This window comes from Myxocyprinus asiaticus, chromosome 33 (genome assembly GCF_019703515.2).
Source record: "Myxocyprinus asiaticus isolate MX2 ecotype Aquarium Trade chromosome 33, UBuf_Myxa_2, whole genome shotgun sequence".
Classification (NCBI taxonomy): domain Eukaryota; kingdom Metazoa; phylum Chordata; class Actinopteri; order Cypriniformes; family Catostomidae; genus Myxocyprinus; species Myxocyprinus asiaticus.
The window spans coordinates 14375742-14403725 of NC_059376.1; the positions used below are offsets into that span (position 1 = coordinate 14375742).

Sequence of the window (27984 nt, forward strand, 5' to 3'; positions counted from 1 at the left end):
TAGGTGCGTTCCAATCCGCAGTGTCCCTACGCAGTGTTCACTGCTCCCTACTCACTGAGCACGGGATATCTGTTGAAGTCCACTTCACTTGACAAAATGTGTTCATTTGAAATCTCCTGCGACGTCATCAAACACAGACGACGCTTGAGTCGCGCTGATTACGGGGTTCAAGTAAGATGACTCAAAAAATACTCGAGCAAATACATATAAATGAACAATAAATAACCTTACATCCATATATATTTACATTTCTGAAATACATTCACGTGTATACCTATAAAAATGTATTGTTATACATTTAAATTAACATATTTATGTAGACGTGTAACCCGTACGTTAAATGACTGTTGCTGATTAATTTAAAAAATAAATGTTAAGTAGTTATTTATAATATGAGTTTTAACTGTTAAATGATGTAACGGTCGCATCTCGAGTACAACCGAATAGAAAGCACGCCTGAAGTAAATTAAGGTGAATATAAACCACAGCGTCTCAAACTCCTTTCTTTTATTTGAGCGTTTATTTTAGACAAACTACGTCAGCACTGTGCTGGTTCGCTGCTCCAAAAGCAACGGTTTTATAGCGACAGAGTTATCATTCAGTATCTTTTCACAATGTCTGGACTGTACGTAACCTTTTTGTAAACCAAACAAGGTTAGAGAGATTCATAGTAAAGTCCTTTTCAGTTTTTACCCTTGCAATCTATTCTTATCTATATTTATGGAAATTCAACCGGAATGTGCTTTTTGTGGTTCTGAAATTGAATCGGTGCCTCATCTATTTTTAGATGTTCCTTTCAAATTCATTCTGGACTGAGATCTCATGACTTACTTTTACTTCCTTTAATAACACTATGTAACACAATTTTTGTTCCTGGGTAGTAAGTGTTATTTCCTAATTGCTTATGCCTCAAAAGTATAGAAACGATGGCTATTATTACCCACAAACTTTGCTTTTGTAACTAGGACAGTGATATTTTGAAATTTACCTATTTCCATTGAGAAAACGGGTGAATTTGTGTCTTTTTGTTAACAAAGTCAGAAAAAAACAACAACATATGAATCCAAATTAACATGTATTTATACTAAAGTAATACAAAAACGACTACAAAAGATTTAGAAGTGAGTCGTTTTTCGAGATTTACGATTATACTGTAAATCACTTTCACAAATCAGCCCCCAAATGTACTCATCATACTTCAAGGTGTCCAGCAAGGTCTTGATGCTGTTGTAATCCTCTTTGAGCCAGGGGAAGAGACGGATAATTGTTACCATTATGGGGCAGCACAGCTTTGAGGCTCCTGGATGAGCTGTCAATGAAGAGGTGCTACTCATTCTGGTTACAGGCGATTCCGATTGCCTCGAAGAGACTGGTCACACTATGGCAGAAGCAGAGCCCATCTTGACGGATGAAGAAGCTGGAAAAAGGTTGGTGACACTTCCTCTGATCTGCGACTTGCACGCTTTCATCCAACAAGTTCCACTGCTTGAGCCTAGACGTCAAAAGCTCGGCATTGGACTTGGTGAGACCAAGATCTCTAATCAAGTCGTTGAGGTCTTTTTGGTTGGGTTAGTATGGGTTTCTCTCCTCAGCTCCACCTCTGAAATTGTCATCTGGATCTACAACATCTTCCTCACTCTCTGACTTGCTGCTCTCTTCTAAAGATGGCTGCTCTCTCTCCGAAGGAGTGGGTACGGGGAACACATGGCAGTGTGGCACCGGGGCGATAGATGAAGGAAGTTCTGCCAGTCAGGGTCCACCATGCAGAAGTAGCAGTTGCTTGAGTGGTCAGTGGGTTCCCGCAAAATTCTTGGGATAGCGAACTTCATGGCTCTCTTTTCCCCTCTGTACCATCCTACAAAAATACATTTATTTCACCCATGACTAATGTGTAAGACAATCTCGCAGCATTTTTCATATATTATATATTTTTTTAATAACATTGAAAATTGTAAAACATTTTAAAAATTAACACATTTTATAACAAAATTCCGAGCAACAATTGTCCATGTTACCTTCCGGAGTTTTTTTTGCAGTGCTCGCAGGTGAAATTAGGTGCCCAGGGTTTGTCTTGATCCCTGACAGGCGTAACGAAATATGCCTTGTAGGCCTCACACATCTTAGCAGATGCTTCCACAGAGTAATTTTTCGCTCTTGTCTTGATAAATTGGCCGCAGACATAGCAAAATGCATCTGCCGGATGCTTGCAGCCTCTTGATGCCATCTCAGAAAAATGCAGATATGTATCCACTTAGGCAGCTGGAACTAAACTGAACAGGTGAGCTTAAGGCCCCTGTATTTATACTACTATTTATATTACTGGAAATTTCTAGAAGTTACTCCAAGTTTGCTCGGCACTGAATCTATCTGGAATGTTCTGGAAAATAGGTAAATTTCAAAATATCACAGTCCTGGTCACAAAAGCAATGTTTGTGGGGAGTAATAGCCATTTTCTATAATTCTGAAACATTAGCAATTAGGAAATAACACTTACTACCCAGGAACCAAAAAAATAAAAAAATTGTCACACTAATCTAACTGACATCAAAGAAAAGATGGTCCTGTTTCTATTCTGTTACACAGATTCTGTTTTCTTAGGGGCTGTTTACATGACAACGTTTTCAACTAAAAACGGAAAACTTTTTATGCGTTTTGGCTGTTCGTTTACATGACAACGGAGTTATTAGTACATCGTTGTCGTGTAAATGTACCCTTAGACAATGCTGTAAAAATCCTGTGCTTGTTGGGAAAGTATATCCACAAATCCAGAGTGATAGCATCTAACTTTATTTTATTTCGCTCTGAGATAAAAGGTTTTACTGATTCTCTGAGGAAACTCAAAAGAAACAAAAAAGCCTTTAAAATATCCCAGATGTTGAATGGGATTGTGAAATCTATTATGAATGGAGATGCAATATTGGGATGAGGTTTATCTCTCTTTATTTATTTTTTGTTATTTTGTTATTTATTTTTCTCCCTTTATGCAAATGCTTTGTGTCACTCGTACATATTGTTCTGGAAATTGTTTTATTCTTAAAAAAAAAAAAAAAAACTCTGCTGGTTCGCAATGACTGGTGTGTAAATTTCCCTCTCCACTGTGAAGCGATGTTTCGATGTACACTTATTCCCTATGCCGTTTGAAGTGCCCTTCCAGCTGCACATTAACGCTCCCTTCGGATTGGAATCTCCCTTAAAATGGCTGAATACCGTGTGAAGTGCACTTCGGAGGGCACTAACGGTCGATTGGCACTCACCACGTGTGTTTGTCATGAAGGAAGCCCCGCCCACTATCGGCGTCCATTTTGGGCAAAGCAGGAAGTTTAGAGGAAAGCCAAACTGATCAACTTCTTAAACGTCCACCGATAGATATATCGTTATTTTTTTTTTCCTTTCGTGTTTGAAAGATTGTTGGTCGTCGCTGATAGACTTTTACGCACAGGACTATACGCGGATTTGACCATTTGTTTGGCAGCCGTGGTGACAGTCAAACTTCACGCGCGCGTCGCAGAGGTCGCGTCGAAAACGGGACTGTAAATAAAAAAACAGGTCACGGTTTTCGCTTTGTTTCTCTTCTTATTCAGATTTTATTTCCTATTGAAATATAAGTTGTAATTGGGCTTTCCGTAAGAATCAGACTGAAGTGTCTAAACCGGTTGCTTATGTAATGCAGTGTCTCGCGGGCGCTCGAGCATGTTATTTAAACACCTGCAGCTCCACAAAGCTCGGCCGTAATATGTGTTTTTCTTGGTTTCTTTTCGATGTAATTTAGTTTAGGTAACCAGAACCCGTAAACAGGTTACATACCTCTGGTGTGCTGATTGTAACCCGCGTAATGTTTTTCTTTTGCAGGTCAGGATGGCGGATGACTTTGATGTTGAGGCCATGCTTGAAGCTCCTTATAAGAAGGTGTGTTGACGTCCGAAAGTTGACGGATCTCATTTATTTTTTGGCATTTATGCTTTTTCAGACGTAAAGAGTATGTGATATGCTGTTCAGAAATCCTGCTTTTGTTGTCTGTGCCTGACTAGAGTGAATGATTGTGTGTTGTGTACGAGAGTGAATTTGTGTAGTGTGATTATCGTGAATTACAAATAAATGCCCGTCTATCTCTCTTTATAGACTTGCCTAATGATATCTCACCTCTACTCCCCTGAATACATCTTTGATTCCAGTGTGAACTGTGAAAAAACGTAAGGTAGTAATTGCGCAATGTTTTGATATATTGTGATCCCTTAGGTAAAACACAAAAGACCGCCACCCTAGACCATCCAATCACCTGTTTGGTTTCAGCAAGGTGAATGTGTGCCAATGGATGAAACATTACGTGACATGGAGCAGAGACAGTATTCCGATATTGATTTTTGCCATGTCACAATTAGGGCTGCAACTAATCAATAATTATCGATAATGAAAATCATCGACAGTGAATTTCATTATCGATTAGTTGGATATTTGCGGCGAGCACAGAGAAGCTCCATCAATGACGTCACTTTACAGCCTAGACAAAAATGTGTTACATGATGAAACTCGTTTAGAAAAACACCAGAGACAGGTTGAATCACAAGCACTTTATTAACACTTCAAAGAAGATCATGATTAGCATACAGTTTAATATGAACCGGTTACTGCATCAGGTGCGTTGACAAAGTGCTTGTGCTGTTTGCGCTTAAGAGTTGTCTCTCCAGCAAATAGCTAACATTTTACTGCTATATTCTATGTTTTAGTGAAGACATGTTATGAATTCAAAATCGGGCACGCTTTTCCGCACGTTTTGCAGAACAGTTTTTCTTTACCACAAGCAAACGCGCGCGTCCACGCCATCTAGCGCTTCTTAGTGACAGCCAAGGCTCAATCGTGAGTGTTGCCACCTTGCGGACCCAGTTAGTACAAACAATTCCTGGCACATTGTGTGTTCAGAGTACGTGCGGTTAGAAAAATCGAGCCGTACGCGTTCAGTGCTGAAGCACTCTGCTGATGACAAAATTTACATCCCGTACACATAACGCCTAGCTTTCGCATCTGACCGAAGTATGCTTGGGGCTTTAGTATTAAGACACTGAATACTGCAATAGAATAATAAACAGTCATCGAGTAAAGTCCTTGGGCTCTTTTTTTTAAATTTCTCCCCAATTTGGAATTCACAATGCACTCTGTCCTCGTGGTGGCGTAGTGATTCGCCTCAATCCGAGTGACGGAGGATGAATCTCAGTTGCCTCCGCATCGGAGACTGTCAATCCGTGGTTTGTTGAGCATGTTACCACGGAGATGTAGCGCGTGTGGAGGCACACACTATTCTCTGCAGCATCCACGCACAACTCACCACAAACCCCACCGAGAGCAAGAACCACAATATAGCGACCACGAGGAGGTTACCCCATGTGACTCTACCCTCCCTAGCAACCGGGCCAATTTGGTTGCTTAGGAGACCTGGCTGGAGTCACTCAGCACACCCTGGATTCGAACTTGTGACTCCAGGGGTGGTAGCCAGCGTCAGTACTCAGTCCTTGGGCTCTTGTTTAAAACTGAGGAATCTCTGAGCAGGGCCATCGTTTTTCTTAGGCCCTGTGAATTTAAGCCATGGCCCTGATCCTGAGCCATGTACTTGACTTTTACTGTAGGTGTAGGCTGAAAAGAGCGGAATTGCCCTATAAATATAATTTACACGTCCAAGTAAGAATACTGTCTCTCTACATAGTCTGTTTAAAAGGTCTCCAACATCGGTTACGTTGGCATTTGGTTTGTGCATGCCCTTATTACACAATTAGTAATCTCTTTGCCATACAAATGCTTACCGTTTTAAAAAATGATTAATCATAGATTAGGGCTGCACGATTATGACAAATCATAATTAGTGATTTCCCTTGCTATTGTTATTGCGATTAATTTCGATTAATACAATTTACATTAAACTACTTATTTTGGGTGGATCAACTGCCATATTTTGTATGTAGGCTGCATATCCAAAACAAGCTGAGAACTTTGTCTGAGTTACTATATAGCTAAAAAAAAATAAAAATAAAAGTTATTCTGACGCAACTTGAGTAGCCCTACATGGACTGCTACAATGAACACTTTTTGCAAAAAGTTAATTTTTGGCAGCTGTAATTGTAATCTCGATTATTTATTAGATGAATTGTGCAGCCCTACACTAAATAATAATTCTTTTCCTTAAGAATAGACACATTTTTATGTGCCATTTTTTTACTTAAAGAAAAATACATGCCTATAGAGTTAAAAGTTACTCAGTGGATCTAGAATTACGCAAATAAGGACAAAACTAAAATCTTTTGATGAGGTTTAAGTTGTATCTTTTTTGGCTTTCTTTAATGCGCTGTCTATGGGGATTGCGATATGACTAAGCCGTGTAAATCCCTGTCTGCTTCAGGACGTGCTGTGAGACAGAGATGGCATCGAGCTCTCACAGTCCATCCACGCTAACTGGGGAAGATCTCAAGGACTGACAGCCTCAACTCTGGAATTCCCTGTAGCAGCTCTATAGCATGACTACAGCAAGATTTAGTCTTAATAGCAGGGTACTAGAATACAACCCAGAGGGTGCCCTGAAAATGCATGGCCTCCCTGTTAGATTAAGACATTTGATGGACAGTTTTTATTTTGTATTGGGTTTGAATTATGTTTGAGGATGGTTTTGTTTGTTTTTTTTATGTGACACACCATGCAAATAACAGATGCTACAATGCTGTGAAAAAGTATTTTTTCCTGATTTCTTCTATTTTTGTGTATTTTTCATACTAAATTGTTTTAGATCTTCAAATGAGATAACATAAAACAAAGGCAGTCTGAGTGAACACAAAATACAGTATTCAAATACATATTTTTATTGAAGCAAAAAAGTTATCCAACACCTATATCACCCATGTGAAAAACTAACTGCCCCCTTAAACTTCATAGCTGGTTGTGCCACCTTTAGCAGCAAAAACTGCAACCAAACACTTCTGATAACTGGAGATCAGTCTTTCACAACCCTGTGGTGGAATTCTGTCCCACTCTTCTTTGCAGAACTGCTTTAGTTCAGCCACATTGGAGGGTTTTCGGGCATGAACTGCCTGTTTAAGGTCCTGCCACAGCATCTCAATCAAGTTCAAGTCAGGACTTTGACTAGGCCACTCCAAAACTTTAATTTAGCTTCTTTTGAGCCATTCAGAGGTGGACTTGCTCCTATGATTTGGATCATTGTCTTGTTGCATAATCCAGTTGCGCTTGAGCTTCAGCTCACGGACTGATGACCGGATGTTCTCCTTTAGGATTTTCTGGTAGAGAGCAGAATTCATATTTCCTCAATTATTGCAAATCGCCCTGGCCCTGAAGCAGCAAAGCATCCCCACACCATCACAATACCACCACCATGCTTGACCGTAGGTATGATGTTAATTTTGAGGAATTCTGTATTTGATTTACACCAGATGTAACAGGACCCCTGTCTTCCAAACAGTTCCACTTTTGACTCATCAGTCCACAGAACATTCTCCCAATAGGTTTAAGGATCATCAATGTGTGTTTTGGCAAAATTCAGACGAGCCTTAATGTTCTTCTGGGTTAGCAGTGGTTTTTTCCTCCCCACTCTTCCATGGATAGCATTTTTGGCCAGTGTCTTTTAGATAGTGGAGTCATGAACAGTGACCTTTATTGATGTGAGAGATTCCTACAGTTCCTTGGATGTTGTCCTTGGCTTTTTTGTGACTTCCTGGATGAGCTGTCGCTGAGCTCCTTCAGGAGTTTTGGAAGGTCAGCCACTTCTGGGAAGGTTCACCACTGTGCAAAGTTTTCTCCATTTGGAGATAATGGCTCTCACTGTGGTTCTTTGGCATCCCAGAGCATTTGAAATAGCTTTGTAACCCTTCCCAGACTGATTTACTTCAATCACTTTTTTCCTCAATTTCTGGAATTTCTTTCAACCTTGGCATAGTGTGCTACTGGGTGAGACCTTTTAGCCAAATTTATGCTGCTGAAAAAGTTCTATTTAGGTGTTGATTTGATTGAACAGGGCTGGCAATAATCAGGCCTGGGTGTGTCTAGTCAAGCTGAACCCCATTATGAATGCAGTTTCATAGATTTGGGGATTTAGTAACTAAGGGGCAAATACTTCCACACAGGCCCAGTTTGTATTAGATAACTTTTTTGCTTCAATAAATAACATTATAATTTAAAAACTGTATTTTGTGTATACTAAGATTGCCTTTGGTTTATGTTAGATTTTGTTTGAATTTTTGAAACAATTTCGTATGATATACACAAAAGCAGAAAAAATCAGGATGGGGGCAAATACTTTTTAACAGCACAGTATATCACTTTACAATACAATCTGATACTGTCTACACTGGAATCACCCTATACTGCTTTCTTTTTGACACGTTGCACAGCTACTCCAGCCATTTTATTTTCACCATCCAGCTTAAATGTATTTTGTTTACAAATATCGTGGATTGATTGCAATTAATTTTATTGTTGTATATTTAAATAATTATAAAAAAGCCAGCTTGTAATGTGGTCTGTGCCCCACCATTTTAAATACTCTTTTGTTTCTAACCATATGTGCAGTATACGTTGTTGTAACGTACATATTTATTTCAATGTATTTCTGTTAAAAATTATGTAGGAAACAAGAACTTCACCTATTATACTGGATAAGTCTAGACTTGAGTTACAGCTAATTGTTTGGCGGTTAATGAAAATTCTGATGTCGCTTCCAGTGTAGACACAGTGATGGAGAACAATAGCTGGAAAGAACTGAACGAGAAATGTGTTCTCAAAAGTTAAAGAGGGAAAAGACAGACCCCTTCTAACGGATGATAGAACTGACAATTTGATTACTTTGATATATTTACCACACCCTTTAATCCAAAGCGATTTAACAAAGTGAGGAAAAGCACAAGCAATTTCTCACAAAGGAGGCAACAATATGAGCAATCCCGCAATAACGAATTTCAGAAATATCGATTTTGGTGTGCTTCTCTCAATTTTATTAAATGACAGCATTCTGTATTCTCTCTTGTCCCTCCTTCCCCTCTCCCCTGCAATCTCCATCCTTAAAATGTCCTTTTTCTTAATCCTGCTCAGGGTGAAAGCAAGTCCTCTTGTGCCAATGGTCATGATGACGGCCGCAGCAAGAAGTAAGCAAACAACCTCTGGGTTATCTTAACATTACTTCAAGAGATGTTGTGTTTTACAACATAAATTACACACATTCATACCACAAGCATGAATTTTGAAACCAGTTGTACGCTTAATTACATGTACTTGTTTGTGCAAATACAAGTTTGCACGCTTGCGAATGACATCCAATTCAGCGATTTAAAAAAATATTATATTTTGCATAAAGAAAATGAAGCATATTTTTAGGACCATTAAATTTTTACATTAGAACGTTATTTTCAGGACACTTAAGCACATTTTCCCCCCAATTTTCATTACCTAAACATGTCCGAATGTTTTAATTTGACCATTCCCATCGATTCGAATGGAAATTTTCATTACCGTAACAGTCATGTTTTTACAGTATTACTGAAAAAAAAAAATGCTGTTGCATAATGATTTTGAGATGATTGAGATTATCAAAATTAAAAAAAAATCGCATTGCTGCAGTAATGAGAATTGGGGGCTAAAATGTGCGTAACTGTCATGAAAATAATGTTACCATGTAAAAAGTCTTAATGCCCCAAAAATAGGCTTTATTTTCTATAGGTAAAAATATAGTTTTGTATTTGTTTCTTTTGATTTTGCGGTAGGATAGGGGCAGGACATTTTCTTGACACGTTTTGTGAGAATCACCCACTTTTTTTTTAATGCACACAATAGTTTTAAATTCACACTTAAAGGTGCACACTTTTTGGTCATGCCATGTTCAGTGATGGCTGGAACTGCATTTGGTTTTCACTGGATACTTTCCCACCTGCACCAGAACATAGTAGCCCTCGCATGGCCATAATGGCTGAAAGCTGCACACTTTTTGGTCATGCCACTTACAGTGACTCCTAGTGGTGTGTATGCAGCATAATTTAAAATCAGTAGTTTTCAGTCACAGATGCCATTGTAAAAATTCACTATTCCCAATCAGCCATGATTAATTTAATCCAAGAGTGAAAGTGTCCAATAACAAGACGCTTACTGAGATTAAGCGAGTAGTATTCAGATGGTCATGTGATTCTAAAATGGCAGTCCCCATGAGGGCACCCCTCCCCCATGTAGAATAAACCAGCTTTTATAAGGTTACTGATTTGACTAGAGTCATCTTGTGAGTAATCATGATTTTATACATACGTTTCAAAATTACAAATTTCTTTAGGAGTAAAACTTTTTTAATAAGTTACTGAGTGCACCTTTAAGGTACAACTGTGTGTAATTTGAATGTCTTCAATAATTTTTCCAAATGAATCACAGAAAAGCTTCAAAATAGAAGATAAATGATTTTGAAGCTTTTCTGTAATTTGGTGTGGGAGAATTATTTTAATGCATTAAGAATGAAGAAAGTGATAACGATTCCAATGATAATGTTTTCCACTTTAGGAAAAGACATAGCAAAAGTCGCAGTCCAGACCGCCGGAGGAGTAGAAGCAGAGACCGCAAGAAGAGTCGAGAGCAACGGAGGAGTCGTAGTCGTGATCGGAGACGTTCGCGCAGCAAAGAGCGCAAGCGTTCTCGATCCCGCAGCCGCGATCGTGGTGGACGCTACCGAGGACGCAAAAGTCCGTTGTGAGTTAACCTTAACCCTTCAATGTCACTGTAAAATGAACAGAAGTCTAAGTGAAGCTTTATCAAATTCACCATGCTGTAGTATAGTTACACATTATGTTTTGGATGCTGGTTTCACCAAGTTTACAGTGCATCCGGAAAGTATTCCCAGCGCTTCTCTTTTTCCACATTTTGTTATGTTACAGCCTTATTCCAAAATGGATTAAATTCATTATTTTCCTCAAAATTCTACAAACAATACCCCATAATGACAACGTGAAAAAGTTTGTTTGAAATCTTTGCAAATTTATTAAAAATAAAAAACGAAAAAAATTCACGTGCATAAGTGTAAGGCTGTAACATAAAATGTGGAAAAAGTGAAGCGCTGTGAATACTTTCCAGATGCACTGTATATATGTCAACAAACTAGAAAAACCATTGTGGTCGAGCAGCTTTACCATGTGAATTTTGCAAGACCAGCTCCAGACCAATATAAACCAGCATGGGCAAGCATGGAAATTTAGCTTTTTGAAAAATATCTGGTCTTTTCAGCAGGGTGATTATGCTGCTGGATAAATAAATTACACTGTATTTGATTAGCATTGCAGTCAGTTCTGTTGTAATTTTGCTTATTTTTTGTATGTTCAGCTCTGAGGCATTGATAGAGTTTAAGTGCTTAAAATGGATTACTGCCAGATTAGGACAGAATAAGTGGTTGTGTAATTTAGGGCTGTAAATAGCCAACACTCATCATCAGAATAAATTAGTTTAGACGAACCATGGACAAATCTGTATATATTGCAGCCTGTTTTGTATCTGGACAGCACTTCACAGTTTGTTGTAACTAAAGGGGTGGTCTTGCAAAATATGCATCTCTTAGAAATGCAGAAGTACTTGCATTTGTTTTTCTTTAGTGTTGAATGCACTTGCCATGGAGTTAATAATTCAACATGCATACGAAATACATGTTTGGAAAATATAATAACTACTCAATAGAGAATACACAATTGCATTTAAGGCATTTTTGGCAAATGCTCTTATCCACAACAACAACAAAAAGTGCTTTAGCTTTTTTTAAATACTTTTTGGAGATACTTGTTACATGGTTTCAGGAACTTTGTAACCTTGAAACTACATTAACCCTCTTTCCATCCAGGCCTGCTGTGTTCTGGTTCATGGGGGCCACCTTAACTACAAAGTTAATTGGCCAATAGCAATCACATGACTCAGCATCTCCTTTTCTAGAGATATTCAGTTTGCCTTTTTGAGCCATGGGTACCCTCGGAAAATTTAGAATGGGTTTTTAGTAGGGGTGTGATGATCCATCGATCGAATGACCAATGATCCAATGTTATTGATACAATGCATAACTACCGATTATAGAATTTTTTTTAAGATGTACCTTTATTTTAATACTCATGTCAGCCACGTCTGTACGCATTTCCTTATTACATTCATTTGACTTTATGAGCGCTAAATATGCTTTTCATGTGGGACACTGATGTGCGCGGGGTCTTTGAAGCCAAATTGTGCTCTGCTATCCGTGCAGCATGCGCACGCGTCAACCGGCACTCCTTACGCCCAAAGTATACTTAACCTGTCCGCGTTCTGCAACGGTCTGCGCACAGTCCGCGTGATTTAATTTTCGTCATCAGGAGTGTCTGCGTGATGACAGATTTTTCTGCTTAAGGTTGACTGTTGTGATAGAGGAGTCCACTAGGTGTCAATACGCACAGCTGGGCTGTAATGTCAAGCAGTAGTCGAAGAACATATCCTTCTCCATAGTTTTGTTGTTGTTCTTGCTTGCTTTAATGGCGGATCCTCAGTTTTTCTTCTTCTTTATCCTTCAGAGCAGATGTCCTGGAAATGACACGACTCAGTGCTGCCCTCTAACGTTTGGTAGCGTATAACAAAGCAATTGTACTGTGCATGTGTCGAACACGTCCATTCACGCTCATCCACGTGAGGTATACTTTCAAAGCTGTGCGCACAACTGTGCGCGAGACGGTATGTGCAAAGTGAAGTATACCTGGACCTTTAAAATGTGAGCTCTCATGACAAACGTAGAGTGGCTCACATGCACGATTCGGGCTTCCATCGATATCGTTGCGCATGCGACCCATTTTCATTTTACGTGAGAATTTGCTATTTTAAAGTATCATGGAGAAGTTCAACCATGTGAAACATCTTGACAACGCTGACATTCTGAATAGCACTAACGAGGGAAAAAGAAACACCTGCCCAGCATCAGTTATAAGACTTTACACATCTACACCAACACACTTACTAACATTTATCCCAGTTAACTGTAACAGAATTTTTCATTACAACTGTGGAAGTTGTAGCCAAGAAAACTGCAGATAGCACGGATAGTTTGAAACAAATCATGTTTATGTAGGTACTTTGAATTGGATTAAACTGAAAAATTAGCTGTAATCAAATGAGTGATGATCAGTTGTGTGTGACTTTATTTTTATATTATATATCTGTATAATTTTTTTCAAAATCTGAAATACCTTATTTTGTTGTGGATGTCCCAATGTGTATACAGAGAGCTGAATAAAATAATATTTTGGTTGCATTTGAGGGCAGAATTTATTTTTTTTATTGTGTAAAATATGCACATAATATCAGGATATCGATCGCAGGCCCCTGAATCGAATCGTATCGTGGCAGACTTTGAAGTAATGGCAAATATTAGATCGCTGACCAAGAGAATAGATTCAAGATCGTATCGTGATATGTCCGATTTACACCACTAGTTTTATAATAGCTGTTTTCGATTTATGAGTACAATAAAATCTGTGGTCAACATTACTTGAAGAGACTTTCACATTATACACAGTCAAACCTGAAGCATGAATTTGAAACTTTGTTTTTAAAGGCAAGTTGTTTGCAATTTGCAATATAATTACTTCACGGTTGTCTGAACCGCTTAATTTGCACTTCACGTTTGAGGTATGGCTCTGTGTAATTTATGTTATAAAACACAACGTGAAAGATTACTCATTAAAGTAATGTTAACCACAGACTTATTTTACTCATTGAAAACCACTATTCTAAAAAATACGATTGTTTTAATCGAAAAATAAATTTAAAACGACTATTTAAATAAAACTCATGGCAAATTAGCCTTCCGGGTTGGCCTGCACATTGACATCATGATTGAACCAGATCTATTGCGATGGCTGAAACTGCATTTGGTTTTCACTGGATACTTTCCCACCTGCACCAGAACATAGTAGCCCTTGCATGGCCATAATGGCTGAAAGCTGGCTGGTTTAATGCTAAAATTAAACCCATGTTTTGTTTGTCATAGTATGGGGCCAAAATTAAACGGTGGTCCAGGAGGGAAGTTTGGCCCACATTTCAACAAGCACAGGTTTCTATAATCTAATCTTCCTCTTCTGTGGCTTGTGCTGCCTGTTTAATGTGTGTGCTGTGCGAATCATGAAGAAACATATATGGCTGCCTAACAAACACAAACTGACTACTATTGTGCTCTCACCCCAGTCGCAGGCGCTCTCGGAGCAAGAGCCCCTTTAAGAAAGACAAGAGCCCCATCAGGTGAGATTCTCATTACATTTACATGTTTATATGTTATAAGCATCACTACATTAACTTATGTAATTACGTAATTGCTGATGATAGGGATGTTCTTTATTTTATTAAAATAGTATTTTATTGGCTGGAAATTGCTCTTTGTCAGTGTACATCCTACAAACTCATTAATTATTTCTTATTCAGTTATTATGAACAGCTGAACAAAATCATGGAAATTAATTGGTCAAAAGACCCTGTATTAAGCCCTAAAAAAGTTGCTAGTTATAGGTTTCTACAAAACATTAATTATTTTGAATTGTCATATTAGTGCAACATGCTTTGGTCAAAAGATCTGAATTCAAGCCTAAGAGCTTGTGTTAAAGAAACAACTTTATCATATGGCCATGATGCGTTTATGATTAGAATAGCTTGTTATGCTTTAAGAATATCATCCTGTCCATGAGAGATTAATTTTAAGGTCATATTTTGTATTTGCAGAGAAAATGACTTGGTGTTTAATGACCTCTGTTGTTTTTTCAAACAGGCAGCCAATAGATAATCTGACCCCAGAAGAGAGAGACGCCCGCACAGTGTTCTGCATGCAGCTGGCTGCCAGAATTAGACCCAAAGATCTGGAAGAGTTCTTCTCAGCAGTAGGAAAAGTATGATGCTCTTGATCAAAACGTGACTGATTTGTGATTTGTTTCCATTTCTTTGTTCTTTGTGTTTTATTATTTTTGGTGCCCCTTTTCTAATGTATCACAATTTTCTTTTTAAAACAATGAAAAACACTGCAAACTTTGTTTATCTATAAAGGTTCGTGACGTAAGGATGATCTCAGACAGAAACTCTCGGAGATCAAAGGGCATTGCCTACATTGAGTTTGTAGAAGCGACCTCAGTACCGCTGGCGATCGGGCTGACTGGACAGCGAGTTTTGGGAGTGCCAATTATAGTCCAGGCCTCACAGGTCAGAACATCACCACACATCTCAAATCCACCACTGTGTGCTGCTAGAGCTGTTACTTCATTTGGCTGATAATTAATTATCATACAAATAATTTCAAGTGTCTTACGCTTTTCCACCATCAGGCCCAACAGTTCTCGTCGCAAAACCAAACCGTACCGTGCCGATCTGGGCCAGTTGACATGGTTACACTTTCTTTTTCCACTATGGTGGCATGAAATCAATAGAATTTACGTAACAGATCCACATGAGAGGTAAACGCTGGCGTGAGTGCGCTACTGAGGATATTCGCATGTTCCAGTTTTTGGGACTGGTTTTACTCTGCTAATACACAGGAAAGACACAGCCCATGTCGCAAAGAGAAAAAGGAGAGAGGTTTATCATCATTTGCTGAGGGGTTGTGTATGCCACCGGACACAAACACAAAGGTAAAAGGTTCCAGACTAGCTAAAAAGGATATTTATTGACAATTTATAATAGATGTATTGTATGAAAATAGTATAATAGACATAAATGTAGGCTACAATACTAGGTAAACCATCATAAAATCAAGAAGATACACAAAACATGCACTTCTCTTATTTTTTATTATTAAATTTGATTAACTTCAGCTAAATATTCCAGGTATGGCGCAGGACCCTCCTTTGTGGTGGTAGCTCATGAAAGGAACAGTGGCACCCTCCTTCCCTTCGTAGTGCTAGGGTCTACTCCTTGGGCAAGAGTGAATAAAACTTGAGCCTCCCATACTAGGGCCACAGTTGTTTATGTACTTTTATTTTATTTTATTTTTCTCTCTACTGTACTTGAGTTTGCCCATCTTCTTATACCATCACTGTCTACCTCTCCGCAAGGACCCTGAGTATTTAAAGTTCTAGCATCCCCCTGCTACTCGTAAAATATGACAAAATAGGTCGACTTGTTTGCCGTGTGTTGCAACCTGTGTCGGAAGAGATCCTGGCTCCTGAGAAATGTGCTTTGCTGCGGCTTTCATTATTTCAACACTGTGCTTTGGCTCCTACTTCATCTAGATGGGAGATTGGAAAGGCCCGATCCAATCAGTTGGCTGATCAAGACATGCCCTGGTAGTACTACGTGATAAGTTAACATCAGCTATCTTTTCAGTATCCCCAGAAGGCGTTGGCTAAAGGTAATTTAAGTATCATGGAACATCTCTCGTTCTTTGTGCTCGAGTATACCATCCCTGTATACCTGGTGCATAATCTGCAGGATTTCCGCGGTTCTGTACATCCACTTGTTGGACTCCAAGGTGGGTGGAGAGTAGAAATGATGAAGCATAATACGCTAAACATGGCTACTCTAAAATGACTTTTAGACCTGGACATGGACTGCACTTCTGAGAATCAATGTGCTTCTACATCTAACAATGAAGATTGGCCAAAATGTATCATTATTGAATCTGTATCATCAGATATGCGAATCACAAAGCTGTCTCTTTTACCATTCACAAGGGCATTACAGGAATAGCTGGTACTATTAAGTAGGTGAAGAAGCTGCGATCTGGCCAGATTCTGGTGGAATGTTGTAAGAAGGCTAATTCAGAGAAACTTCTTTGTGCCAGTTTACTGGCTGGACTTGATAGACTTCTCCACATCCAACACTCAACAACAGCAAAGGAGTGATACATACCAGAGAGCTGGATGATGTAGATGAAGAAGAAATAACTTCTGAACTTAAATCTCAAGGAGTGATGTATGTGAAAAGAATAACAATCAAAAGAGAAGATTGAATTATCAAAACTGGCACTTACATTATTACCTTCAATAAACCTCATCCTCCAGAAAGAATCACAATCATGTATATGAGTGTTCTAGTGCAGTGGTTCCAAAAGCCCCCCACTGTCCAAGACAATATTTGAAGGCCCCCTCGCCTTCAGAATCTAGATGTGCCTGATTAAAATAATCATGGATAATTTTGGATTCTAGAAGTTTCAGAAAGAGTCTGTTTATAATTTTAGGCATACATTTTCAAGTATTTTTTAGCATTTTAATTAAGTAGGATTATTTTACTAAATTAATTTTAAGTAATCTTGAGGCCCTCTTGGAAGTGTGCTGAGGCCTCCTAGTGGGTCCCGGCCCCCTGTTTGAGAACCACTGTTCTAGTGGACTTATTTATACCAAATCCACTGAGATACTTTAACTGTCAAAAGTATGGACATGGCTCAAACAACTGTAAGAATAAGCATGTCAGCTGCAATTGTGGAAAAGAGGATCAAGACAAAGAAAGCTGTCAGAAGCCACCCAAATGCTGCAGTTGTGCTGGAGAACATTTGGCTAAATCAAAAGAATGCTTGATGTGGTTTAAAGAGAAAGAAATCCAGAAAATAAGATGTACAAAGAAAATTAGCTATAATGAAACAAGCAAATTGGTTTCTGTGGCACCCTCTTCATTGTAAATAAAACTTTTGCCTCTGTGGTCAAAGTTATTTTTTTTTTCGTTAGTTGGATTGCAAGATAGATTTGACTTGGCTGCAAAAGGATAAACCACAAACTGTCAGTAACAGTAAAGGTATACCTCCTAGATCAAAGAGTGCAGGAAATCAGAATGAAACTACATTAACCCATTGCCAAACCAACCAGAACTTACAAACAGAAAACCAAATAATTAACAATAATTCTAAAAAACCAGGATGTTCTCAATCAAAAGTATTACAAGATGAGAATACAAAGGCGAAAGCCATCAAAGATGTTGAAATGAAAGAGAGTGGCCATCACAGTAGGAGCTGCTCACCAAAAGTCAGAACTAGGGGTAATATCCCTATTCTCCCAACTTAAATATGGATCACGCTATTATCCAGTGGAACTGCCGTGGGCTCAGAGCTAACTTCGCAGAATTGCAACGATTAGCTGCAATTATAAATCCACTTGCCTTTTGTCCACAAGAGACACAGTTGTCACCTGATATTGCCCTTTGTTTTAAAAACTTTTACATTTTTAATCTTTTGTCCAAACAATAGATTTGCTACTGGTGGAACCGCTATTTTAATTAAAAAGGATGTGATACACAGACACATCACACTAAATAGTAATTTGCAAGTAACAGCAGTACATATTACCCTCCAGAGGACTATCACAGTATGCTCCATATATGCCGATCAGCCACAACATTAAAACCACCTACCTAATATTGTGAAGGTCCCCCTCGTGCCGCCAAAACAGCGCCAACCCGCATCTCAGAATAGCATTCTGAGATGATATTCTTCTCACCCCAATTGTATCGGAGTTACCGTAGACTTTGTCAGTTCGAATCAGTTTGGCCATTCTCTGTTGACCTCATCAACAAGGCGTTTCCATTTGCAGAGCTGCCCCTCACTGGATGTTTTTTTGTTTCTGGCACCATTCTGAGTAAATTTAAAGAGACTGTAATGTGTGAAAATCCCAGGATATCAGCAGTTACAGAAATACTCAAACCAGCCCGTCTGGCACCAACAATCATGCCATGAGATTATCTAATCAGCCAGTCGTGTGGCTGCAGTGCATAATCATGCAGATACGGGTCAGAGGCCTCAGTTAATGTTCACATCAACCATCAGAATGGGGAAATTTTTTTTTATCTCAGTGATTTTGACCATGGCATGATTGTTGGTTCCAGATGGGCTGTTTTGAGTATTTCTGTAACTGCTGATCTACTGGGATTTTCGCACACAGCAGCCTCTAGAATTTACTCAAAATAGTCTTTCATCCCTCACATAAATATTTTAAAAGATAAATGTTTTAAAGCAAAGGATATTTTATAGGTTTTAGCAAAGACTAATTGGGGAGCAGAGAGCTCAGTTCTCCTAAAACTTAACAGAACGCTGATCAGATCACGCTTGGACTATGGAAGCGTAGTGTATAGCTCAGCTAGGAAACCATATATCTGACTTTTGGACACAGTTCACCATCAAGGCATACGTCTTGTCACTGGGGGCTTTCAGAACATCACCAGTTCAAAGTTTATATGTATAGGCTAATGAACTTTCTCTAGAGAACAGACTTTTCAAATTAGCCCTGCAATACTCAACAAAAGTTAAGACCTACAAAGAAAATCCAGCATATCATGCAATCTTCCCACCCCAATATTCATATCTGTATGACAGAAAACCGAGGCATATCCAACCTCCTGGTCTACGGATTAAATCCCATCTAGAAAACATAAAAGTTGACTTAAGCATACTGGAACATACATACTTCTTTATATCCCACCCTGATATCTAAAAAAAAATCCTGGATTTAACAAAAAATCTGAAACCCATACGAATGAATACCTTCAACAACTGGATTATGGAAGCCCTGGATATCAAAGAGATGTTTCCATCACACACACCTATAGAGGGATCAAAGTCTGGAGATCATGTTTCGGCTGCGTATGTGATTAGTCACCAAAAAAGTGAAATAAGGATCCCCAATCAGAGCGTTTTTACAGCAGAGGCCAACGCTATTATTCTAGCACTAGATCGCATCAATACCACACAGCAGAGAAATTTTTTAACAGATTCAGAATCATGTCTTCAATCGCTTGCATCACTCAAAAATGACCACCCAGCCCTTGTAAAGTTTCTAACCAAATTGTCAGCTCTGAATTTCAATACTTACTATTGCTGGGTATCTGGCCATTGTGGAATCCTTGGAAATGAACAAGCAGACTCTGCTGCTAAAGAAGCACTTTCTACAGATCTTAAAAAATGCACCATACCACCCTTAGATCTGAAACCTACCATAATCTCTTACATCAACAAATGGCAAACATTATGGGATAAATGCATTACAAACAAATTGCATGAAATCAACCCTGTATTGGGCAAAAGACGTATCTTTAATTTCAGTAATTGCTGGGATCAGATCATTTACACCCGTTGCAGAATAGGACATTCCAGACTCACAAGTTTTTAATATCAGATGAAGATCCACCATTATGCACCACGTATCAGAATCCACTATTTTTGAAGCATATTTTATTGGCATGTGCTGCTTTTCTTTTAGAAATTTATTTTACTCAGCAAACATTTTTGAAGAGATTTTTAACAAAGTCAACCCTGAGTCAGTTTGAGTTCTTTTCGAAAATACATTTAAAAAACCTTATGTAGGTTTTTAATTACTCTGACTTTTAACATTCTCCATTATTTCCCCCATGTTCGCCATGAAAATAGCCATGGAAGCTGGTATGGTGTAAAATCACTAACTAACTAACAGCCAAATATTAGTGAACTTGCCAAGCTAGAAACAACAAAAAGTGCTATAAGATACCTTGGCATTGGCAAATTGATAATCGTGAGTCGGCATGTACTAAAGCTGTTTCACCAGCACGGTTGAGTATGGTTAGCTAACCATGCCAGAAATTCCTGGCCGAGAATGGTTTATAATCGTGCCGTGCCGAACTGTGCTTAAGTGGAAATGCTACTGTAACCTTTCTGTACTGTGCCTGATGGTGGAAAAGTGGCTTAAGTGTAAGCATGCATAGTAATATTTTAAATGTTAAATTTTTTTTTTTAAAGTTTTGAAATGCTCTTTTGGATCGACTTTACTCCACTTTACATTCCAGACTGATGTTTTTTGGAATGCAACCATCCTGAATATTATTTTATAGTAATATTGATTGTTATTCCTATTACTTTTATTGTTGATGTTGTTGATGATATTCTGAAAATTAGAATAATATGCTATATGAATGTTTCTCTTATGTTTATATTATATATTTATAATATAAATATTATTTTATATCTATAACAATTATATTTATACACTGGTGGCCACAAGTGTGGAATAATGTACAGATTTTGCTCTTATGGAAAGAAAATGGCATTCAGCTGATCACAATGTGTCAGACATATAAAATATATTCAGGAAAATTACTATTACATTTTGGAAAAAAAAAATAAACTCACAACTTCTTAAACTACTTCAAAGAGTTCTCATCAAAAATCCTCCACATGCAGCAATGACAGCTTTTCAGATCCTTGGCATTCTAGCTGTCAGTTTGTCTAGATACTCAGGTGACATTTCACCCCACACTTCCTGTAGCACTTGCCATAGATGTGGCTGTCTTGTCGGGCACTTCTCACGCACCTTACAGTCTAGCTGAGTCCTTATACAGTTGTACATGAAACTGGTGTTGAGCGGGTAGAATTCAATGAAGCTGTCAGCTGAGGACATGTGAGGCGTCTATTTCTCAAACTAGAGACTCTGATGTACTTATCCTCTTGTTTAGTTGTACATCTGACCTTCCACATCTCTTTCTGTCCTTGTTAGAGTCAGTTGTCCTTTGTCTTTGAAGACTGTAGTGTACACCTTTGTATGAAATATTTTGTTTTTTGGCAATTTCAAGCATTGTATAGCCTTCATTCCTCAAAACAGTGATTGACTGATGAGTTTCTAGAGAAAGCTGTTTCTTTTTTGCTATTTTTGACCTAATATTGACCTTAAGACATGCCAGTCTATTGCATACTGTGGCATCTCAAAAACAAACACAAAGACAATGTTAAGCTTCATTTAATGAACCAAATAACTTTCAACTGTGGAAAATATATAATGGCAAGTGATTTTCTAGTACCAAATTAGCAATTTAGCATGATTACTCAAGGATAAGGTGTTGGAGTGATGGCTGCTGGAAATGGGGCCTGTCTAGATTTGATCAAAAATGACTTTTTTCAAATAGTGATGGTGCTGTTTTTTTACATCAGTAATGTCCTGACTATACTTTGTGATAAGTTGAATTCTACTTTGGTGAGTTAAATTACCAATTTCCTTCCAAAACAGCAAAATCTGTACATTGTTACAAACATTTGGCCGTGTGTGTGTGTGTGTATACACACATATATATATGTATATGTATAATATATATATATACACACACACTGTATATTATTATTATTATATAAAAACAATTATATTATAAATATACAATATAAACATAAGAGAAACATTCATATTGCATATTATTCAAATATTATTATATTATTTGATATAGTTATAAAAATATTATATAATATTTTATTATACTGAAATGCTTTTTGCTCATGCACGTTTCTGAGCACTTGCATAATGTACAGCACCATAAAGAAAGACATAAAAATGCACTTAACAGCTTTTCTATGTTTACTTCTAATTCACTTATTTGGATGACAATTTGTAACTGGAATTTAAAGTGCACAATAATCACACTTATTACAAAAAATCACAGTTAGATCAAACAGGCGACCAGGCGATTATGCAATAATCACAACGGGCCTGTCTCCTCCTTAATCAGCAGATATGTATTTGAATGGTTTGTTGAATTGCCCCCATACGTGTTTCAGGCTGAGAAGAACAGGGCAGCAGCAGCACTGGCAGCCAGCCTCCAGAAAGGTGGTGCAGGGCCGATGCGGCTCTATGTGGGCTCCCTCCACTTTAATATAACTGAGGACATGCTCAGGGGCATCTTTGAGCCATTTGGCAAGGTGAGGTTGTCATTTGAAATAGTGTCTTAGCAAAACTAATGTGCAGTGAATCTGTCACTCAATGCGAGTTCTGTTTCACTACTCAGATTGAGGGCATCCAGCTAATGATGGACAATGAAACAGGCAGATCAAAAGGATATGGCTTCATATCAGTGAGTGCTTTTGCATCCTTTTTGCAGCTTAAAAGCTCCAGTCCACATGCAATGTTATTACATGTAAGAGAGCAAACATTACATCATTCAAAATTGTTCTTTTGTATCCCACTAGAAAGAAAGCCATAGTGAAGCCATTGGAGTGACATGAGTAAATAATGATAGAATTTACATGATGATGGGCTTCTCCTGGTTTCTTTGTGCAGTTTGCAGATGCAGAGTGTGCTAAAAAAGCCCTGGAGCAGCTAAATGGTTTTGAGCTTGCTGGTCGGCCCATGAAGGTCGGTCATGTTACCGAACGTTCAGATGCGTCTTCAGCCAGCTCCTTCTTGGACAATGATGAGCTGGAGAGAACGGGCATTGACTTGGGCACGACGGGACGCCTTCAGCTGATGGCAAGACTAGCAGAGGGTACAGATTTAATCCTGCATATTAGTGTCTCTCCTATGCACCAATGACTGATTCTAACCAATTGTCTACTTGCATTATAGCATGTTTTTGCATATCATATTGCATTGTAGTGAAGCCATTGAAATGAAAGTTGTACTTGGATGTTTTGTAGGTACAGGATTGCAGATTCCTGCCGCTGCCAAGCAGGCTTTACAGATGAGTGGCTCTCTGGCGCTTGGAAATCTGGCAAATGGTAAGGGCTTGAACTTACTAATTCTTTAAAATATAATTTTAAAGGAATAGATCACCCAAAAATTAATAATTTACGCTCCCTCATGTTCTTTCAAACTTTAAGACTATGCTTCCGTGCAACACAAAAGGAGCTGCTCTACAGTGAAAGTAGATAGTGACCAGAGGCTGTCAAGCTCCAAAAAAGGATGAAAAAAGCACCATAAATATACCCTAAAAATTGTCCTTGTGCACTTGTGGCAGATTGTGGCTCGACAAGATTGAATTGAAGCAAGAATGAGATAAATGAGCTGCGGTGGAAGGGACGATTTTCAGTGAACGACGACATACATTTTGGTCTTGTTTTTGTAGACTTGGGAAAAAATTGCAAAAGTTTTGTAGGCTACTTTTATGGTGCTTTTTTTGTCCTTTTTGGAGCTTGAAGGCCACTGGCTCACTGTTTTCTGTCATAGTATGGAAAAGAGCAATTTGGACATTCTGTGTTCAATGGAATACTGAAAACAAATGGGTTTGTAACGGCTTGAGGGTGAGTAATTGATGACAGAAATTTCATTTTTGTGTGAACTATTCCTTCAATAGCCTGTTGTACATTCATTACCAATACTATCTCAGAATCCACTGAGGGAATTGAAAGGACTATTTATCCAAATGACCTAAAAAGGCCCAACTTTGCCTTTCATATAATGTGCCCTGTTATAAGCAAAATAAAAAAAAAAAACTGTTGTTGAGGTCAAAGTGAGGTAGTCATATAGTTTGCCTTTTTAGTGAAAACACTGAATGAACTCTCCTTTAAGAAATGTCTTTTGTGTTGAGCACAGTAAGTAACATTATCATATGGCACCTGCTTTAATAAAAACATAATCAGAGAAAACAGTTTTCTATAAAATCCTGCTTTAAGTTTATCTCAACAGATAATGTGAGACAACGTGGTGTTTTATTTTAGCCTTGCGACCTTGACCAACTTCATTGTACTTCTATCTTGATAATCGTTCAGTTCCAGAATCCCATAATGGAGCTTTGAGTCTTAATTAAATTAGTCTTGCAAATCTTGCCAATTTTATTAACTTTAAGTGTGTTGAAACCTCAGGAACTTGCTTCAGGAGTCTGTTGAATCCAACTTTAAGATTCAACAAATCCGAGCAAAGCTTCTTGGCTTGCTAACAGGTTCCCACCGTTTATTTGTTTCTCAGCTGCCTTTCAGATAAATTTTGTGTTAGTGACAGTCATTCCAGAAATCTGTTATTTTCCTCTAATCATAGAAGATTTTTACCATGATGTTCACCTGTGAAAGTGTCAATTACACTGAGTTATTTGTGTGTGTGTGCAGCTACAACCACAGCCACAGCTCCCCTACTCCCCAATCCAGGGATGAACCAGGCCATGAACCTTCCAACCCAGCCGCTGGCCACACACTGTTTACAGCTCTCCAACATGTTCAATCCACAGTCGTAAGTTGCCCTGACATTGTTAGAGCTTTCCCTGGCAATGTGGTGGATGTCTACATAATGTCCCATGAAATGTATGGTTTTAAACTTCTTGATTAATTGCTTTGCAGGGAAGACGAACCAGGGTGGGACATAGAGATACAGGATGACATCATTGAAGAGTGCAAAAAACACGGTGGCATCGTTCACATATACATTGACAAGAACTCTCCTCAAGTAAGCACTTTAGTTCAGTTAGTTGGAAACCTTTCAGAACATGTCCAGGTAATATTTTGCCTTAAAATCTAAAGAAAGATATGGAAAATTGTAGTTTGCTTTAGGAAATAAAGCCAATTTTTAGCTCCATTGAAGATTTTTATTTCCCATAATGCAACCAAATCTTATATATATATACTTGTATATAATTATATATATACATTTTTTTATTTAAATTTTTTTTTATTGTAGTATTTGTTGTACTGCCTTTATGCTAATAAAAAAAAAAAACTTTTATGTTAATCGTTATCACATTAAAAATGTACTGGGTAACACCTTACAATAATGTTTCTTACCATTAGTTAATACATAAGGTATCATAAACAATGAACAACATTTTTTTAACAGAATTATTTAGTAATCTTTGTTCATTGATAAAAAACACAATTGTTCATTGTTAGTTCATGTTAGTTGATATTGCATTAACTAATATTAACGAATACAACTTTAATTAAAAAAATGTATTAGTAATTGTTGTAATTATAAAGAGGTAATCCCTTACTCTCCCAGCTAATCTAGGTGCTATGACCAAATGATTAAGTCCATACAAGATAAGGAAGATCTGCACTCTGGAAATGTCTTATAAAAATATTTGTTCTTTATTGTCTAAAAGCAGCAGCTGGGGAATAAAAACAGATGTTTTCATTCAGTGTCGGTTGTTGAAATTAAATTAACCAAGATTGATAAATGCTGAAAAAGTGTTGTTTTTTGTTAATAAATGTAGTTAACTAATGTTGACAAACCTTTATTGTAAAAAATAAAAATCTTTAAAGAAATAGTTCACCCAAAAATAATTTTCTCATCATTTACTCACCCTCATGTTGTTCCGAGCTTGTATGACATTCTTTTTTTAACACTAAGATCGACCTATACCAATGATTTTTTTTTTTTTTTTTTTTTTAAAGCGCCCTTTGCCACACTTTTGCAAGTTATATGCTGCAGTTATGTTTATGCCCCACACAGTAAAATTATGGTAACACGTTACAAAAAGGTTCCATTGGTTAACATTATTTAACAACATTACTGTAGTTATCATGAACTAATGAACTTAATGTTAGTTACAACATATACCAGACGCACCTTGCTACGCAAGCTTGATTGCATGCATCGTTGCATAGAGAAATGTGTCAATGCTCAATTCATAACCCAACACAAGTATGCGCTGCATTCTCTGCATTGCCCCAAGGGGTGCTAGAGCAGATTTTCTGTTTTCAGTCAACAACTGTCATGGCGGAGCAGCAATTTGAAGAGAGTCTTGCCGACCATGTTATATTATACAATCATAATTTACGACCCCTCGTCCCCTCTCCATTAGAATAAAACAGCGATTGAAAATGCTTGGCAAGAAATTACAGCTTCCCTAAATTCTGATAATGACACTGTAAAGAGAAAATGGAAACAACTACGGGACCGATTTGTCCGAGCCAGGAAGAAATGGAAAGGCGTCCGCAGCGGAGATGCCGCAACTAGCTATGGATATCCAGTCATTTTGGACATGTTGGGATGGCTTTTTGACTTCATAAAGCACTGGACCACAGTCAAATTTTCGTGATTTGGTTTTGTGGCGCCTAAAACTCTATCGCCCCCTTGTGGTGTGAGTTTGTAACTGCCAGAGCAACAGGAACACACGTAAAGTATGTCCAACGGGACCACGCGTAGTTAATGCGTTGGCCAAGTGCTCGCGTTTGCGTTCGCATACTTGAGTTAAGTATGTTTCGGCTTTTTTTAAGCAAATGCGTGAAGACACGGTTCCATTATGGTTAAAATGTAATTGCTGTGATTAGTGGTGATGTGACCAACATTAATCTGATTTAAATTGGGATCCTCACAGAATAGCACTGAGATGAGTGACTAAGATATTGAGAGCACCTGGAGAGCCGCATGTGTCATTGACACCGAGAGCACTCATTTTTAAGGGAGAAGCTAAAAGCGCTCATGATCACTCAAACAGTCTGTATCGCTCCGCACAACATCAGATTGTCACAACTCACGTTACATCACATGTACTCAGATTTGTATTCGCATGTTTATGTGTTGTTTTTAATTCGTTTTTATACCCGTTAGCAACCTCTTTATCCTCTTTGATTGGAGCACCCCTAATTCTTACATTTTAGGGCTTCGAAGATCATCAAAGACAGCCTTTTTTTCTTCATATCAACATTAACCCACTTTTGCTCTTGTTTGACAGGGAAATGTTTATGTAAAATGTCCAACCATCCCAGGAGCAATGGCTGTTGTCAGCGGCCTGCACGGCCGGTGGTTTGCAGGTAAACTTGTCCTGTTTTCTCCAATATACCATACCCGACTCTTTGAGTGCCTTGAATGTTTGTTTGTGACATTAATATTAATCCCTTTCCTTTTAACAGGTAAAATGATCACCGCTGCCTACGTTCCCCTTCCCACTTACCATAACCTGTTTCCAGACTCAGTCACTGCAACGGAGCTCCTGAGGCCCACGCGCCGGTGATCTAGCCCCTTTCACCTTTAACCCCTGTCTATCCATGACCCGTGGTAACGCAATGTGTTCATAAACTTTTACCCTACACCCCCTTCTGTGTTAATTAACTGCTGTGGATCTGGGACAGTCCTGTTATAAGTTACATAATGAGGGTTAAAATTTAGTTAGGCCTGATTTTTATTTTGTATTTTGATATTGTATTTTAGCAGGAATGTTAATCTACAGTCAGTCATCCTCAGTGCATTTTGCTTGTAATAACAAAAGAAAATTCTCAGTCATCACTCAGCTTTATGTACACCAGTCAGCCACAACATTAAAACCACCTGCCTAATATTGTGTAGGTCCCCCTAGTGCTACCAAAACATCACCAACCCCCATCTCAGAATAGCATTCTGAGATGTTATT

At 38.2% G+C, this 27984-nt stretch overlaps 1 protein-coding gene across 5 annotated transcripts; it reads left to right on the top strand.

The window, feature by feature from the left end:
* The first annotated feature begins 137 nt into the window (after positions 1-137).
* LOC127424540 (RNA-binding protein 39-like) lies at positions 138-27962 on the top strand. Of its 5 annotated transcripts, none has more exons than XM_051669876.1 (18): positions 3460-3546; positions 3850-3906; positions 4120-4195; positions 6386-6533; positions 9079-9131; positions 10525-10710; positions 14009-14071; positions 14203-14256; positions 14777-14894; positions 15049-15201; positions 22490-22630; positions 22717-22782; positions 22989-23193; positions 23345-23425; positions 24749-24869; positions 24977-25082; positions 27310-27388; positions 27488-27962. In XM_051669876.1, exons 4-18 carry the CDS (start codon positions 6501-6503, stop codon positions 27586-27588), a joined length of 1560 nt encoding a protein of 519 aa, XP_051525836.1. In that variant the 5' UTR covers positions 3460-3546; positions 3850-3906; positions 4120-4195; positions 6386-6500; the 3' UTR covers positions 27589-27962. The 5 variants fall into 5 exon arrangements, with proteins under 5 accessions (XP_051525834.1, XP_051525836.1, XP_051525835.1 ...); XM_051669875.1 differs by having other exon boundaries at positions 4120-4190; XM_051669874.1 differs by lacking the exons at positions 3460-3546; positions 4120-4195; positions 6386-6533 and adding an exon at positions 138-171.
* Positions 27963-27984: the final 22 nt, after the last annotated feature.

Coding starts and splice junctions, on each gene's coding strand:
- LOC127424540 (XM_051669874.1), top strand. CDS start 3,856: ATGGCGGATGACTTTGATGTTGAGGCCATGCTTGAAGCTCCTTATAAG. Junction 9,132..10,524: donor GATGACGGCCGCAGCAAGAA/GTAAGCAAACAA, acceptor TTTCCACTTTAG/GAAAAGACATAGCAAAAGTC. Junction 14,257..14,776: donor AAAGACAAGAGCCCCATCAG/GTGAGATTCTCA, acceptor TTTTTCAAACAG/GCAGCCAATAGATAATCTGA.